Source organism: Fonticula alba (assembly GCF_000388065.1).
Source record: "Fonticula alba strain ATCC 38817 unplaced genomic scaffold supercont2.6, whole genome shotgun sequence".
Classification (NCBI taxonomy): domain Eukaryota; order Rotosphaerida; family Fonticulaceae; genus Fonticula; species Fonticula alba.
Genome location: NW_009242976.1, coordinates 635645 through 638288, shown reverse-complemented (window position 1 = coordinate 638288; position 2644 = coordinate 635645). Strand labels below are relative to the sequence as shown.

At 62.7% G+C, this 2644-nt stretch overlaps 1 protein-coding gene across 1 annotated transcript in view; it reads left to right on the top strand.

Annotated features, from left to right (window-relative positions):
* Positions 1–2201, top strand: part of H696_03803 (hypothetical protein) — a 2371-nt gene extending 170 nt beyond the window's left edge. Inside the window, exons 2-6 of the mRNA XM_009497660.1 lie at positions 102–144; positions 214–263; positions 419–756; positions 837–1379; positions 1523–2201. Of these exons, the coding sequence (XP_009495935.1) occupies positions 131–144; positions 214–263; positions 419–756; positions 837–1379; positions 1523–1666 (1089 nt within the window). The 5' untranslated portion in view covers positions 102–130 and the 3' untranslated portion in view covers positions 1667–2201. The remainder of the gene's footprint in view (positions 1–101; positions 145–213; positions 264–418; positions 757–836; positions 1380–1522) is intronic.
* The last annotated feature ends 443 nt before the right edge of the window (positions 2202–2644 follow it).

Genomic DNA, 2644 nt, shown 5'->3' with positions numbered 1-2644 from the left:
CCCCTCCCCCTTCTACCTCTTGTCTTGCTGACCCCGGTGCCTATCCCTGTGTCACCCCTTGCCACCACCGCCACCGTCCCCTCCCCCCGACTGCTCCACAGGCCGGATCCTGCTCCGCCCTCATCACAACATGACTGACGCCCAGTACGCGCCCTTCCATTGGCCTGCCTTCGCCCACCCTTGCTAACTCACATATCCCCCCTCCCACCCCAGGGTCTCAGAACAGTCCTCCGCCGCCGGTGGCATGCTTGCCTTTGACTCGGGTATGCCCTCTCCTCCCGCCTCCCACCCCACCCCCATCTCTCCAGTATCGGACATATGTCCCACCTAACTCACCGCGTCCCTGTCCCCCCCCCCCCCCCCCCCACACACACACACACACTCACACACACACACTCCCCACCCGCCGGGTGTCCAGCCACCATCGCTACCTACCTGCAGACCTTCCACATTGAGCTGCTGTTGATTCTCTTCCTGGCCGCCTACGGGGCCTTTTACCTTCGCGGCAACAGCCGCAACCAGCATCTGGCCCACACCTATGCCAAGGCTCTCTTCTCCTCCTTCAAGAACCAGTTCGCCTACTTCGGCGATGGCAAGGGCCACCTCTTGATCCAGGACAGCCCCTCGCAGTACTGGTTCTATGCCTCCGGTCGCGTGCACTTCGAGAGCCTGGCCGTGGGCATCCAGCTGAAGCGTCGCATGGACATCGTCGGTCTGCTGACTGATGAGGTGACTGCCGCGTCGCATGACCGAGTGGTGTGTACCCCCGCCCCCGTTGCCAAGGCTTCCCGCTCGCCCCCCTGGACATGCGCTAATCCCTGCCCCGCCCGTGACAGGTCTTCACTGCCCAAGTGTCCGCCGAGGCGGCGCCGAAGTTTGTGCTCCTGGCCGGCCACACCAAGCGCCTCGCGGCCCTTAGCCAGGATCGTGGCGATGTGGCCTCCTTCGCCGGGCGCGGCCCGGTCAACTCCCGGAAGCTGGCCGGTCTGGAGGATCTGGCCATCCTGTGCGAGTCGACCGCCATTGCGGAGGCTCTCTTCGAGCCGGCCGGCGTAATTGACGCAGTGGCCGGTCTGCTGCGTGATGGGGCCCTGGTGTCGCTGCACATCTCGGACCAGCCGTCGGTGGCCTTTGACGCCATGCCCAAGGGCACTCCCCCGCGCCTGCAGGTGACCATGGTCATGAACCTGATCCCCGAGCTGCGTGCCGGCCAGTCCGAGGCCGAGGCCATTACCAAGGCGGCCACCACGGCCGGCGAGCTGGCCATCTATCTGGTGGACCGCATTGCCACCATGGACCTCCCGGCTAATGTTGTCTCGCAGCTCGCCAAGAAGCGCACCGCCGTCACGGACGGTCTCCTCCACAAGGAGCGCCAGGAGGTACGAGGAATATGGCCCCGGGGGTTGCCGCCCTGTCCAACTGTGTCTGTGTTGCGATTCCCACCCCTTCGGTGACATTGACGACCCCCCCCCCCCTTCCATCCTCCCACCCTTCGGCGTGCGCTCCCCGTGCCGACACCCAGCAATCCCAAGCCCGGCGTCAGGAGCGCATCGACGCCCAGCTGGAGCAGGCCAAGTCCCAGGGGGGCGATGCACTGGAGAAGCTGGAGAACAAGCTGAAGAAGAAGGAGCAGAAGAAGATGGTCAAGAATCTGAAGGTCCGCTGAGGGAGCAGCCCATGCACGCCTCTGCGCACATGGGCGTGCGTGTTGCCTTGCCTCTCCTCGCCGTGGGGCACCAGGTCGCTCGCGGTGGCCCGGCTCCGCCGTTTGTATGACACCCACCCGATGGGTGGGAGACGAGCGAGGGGAAATGTGGGCGTATGCCTTTCTTGCCCTCCCCGCCCATGGTGCCGATCAAGCGTGCCAGGCGGCAGAGGGGGGAGGGGGATGGGAAGATCATCCCCAGCCCCCTTATGTGCAAACACGCATGCCGTGTTTCCCTCTGTGCCGTGTGTGTGTGTGTGTGCGAGAGTCAAGCACAGAGGCAAAATAGACAGTCAAAAAACATTGATCTTGTCACATATCCGTATCCGGCGGAATGGTATTATCGTGCTTCATACCCGAAAGCGAAATTTGATCCTGCCACATCGTGCTCAAGTTTGTTTTATTTCAAAAATAAAAAGGCTCAAATAAACATCAATGATTCTCGGGTCAAAAAAGTTTACATGAACGTAGTCGATGCCAGTTTGTTCGTGTGTCGCGGGAGAAAAGCCCGGGAGTTCCGGTCTCCGAGTACAAAGGTCAGTTGGGAGCATCTTTTGAAATATGGCCTTTTCACGTCAGAGTTCCGGACTGTTGGTTTGTCGGTGCATGGCAAAAGACCAGGGACCCACACCTTCGCAGTGTATGTCCCCGCGTGCCGCCTCTCTGGGGTCTGGGCGACCGTGGGTGCGGGGGCCGTGTATGGCGGGAGGACCCGGGACGGGGGAGGGGTCTTCTGGAAAAAATGATCCCTTTGACCAGAGAGATGATGAGACGCCGGTGCCTTGGGGCATGGTTCCACCGGCGGGCGGGCCCAGCATACACGCCCAGAGGAAAGGCAATCCCCCAGGGTGGGGCTGGCCCGCGACCTCGCACAGGCCCAACCAGGGGCCTCCCTTCGTGGGGCGTGTCCGGCTGTTCGGGTGTGTCCGGGGGGGGGGG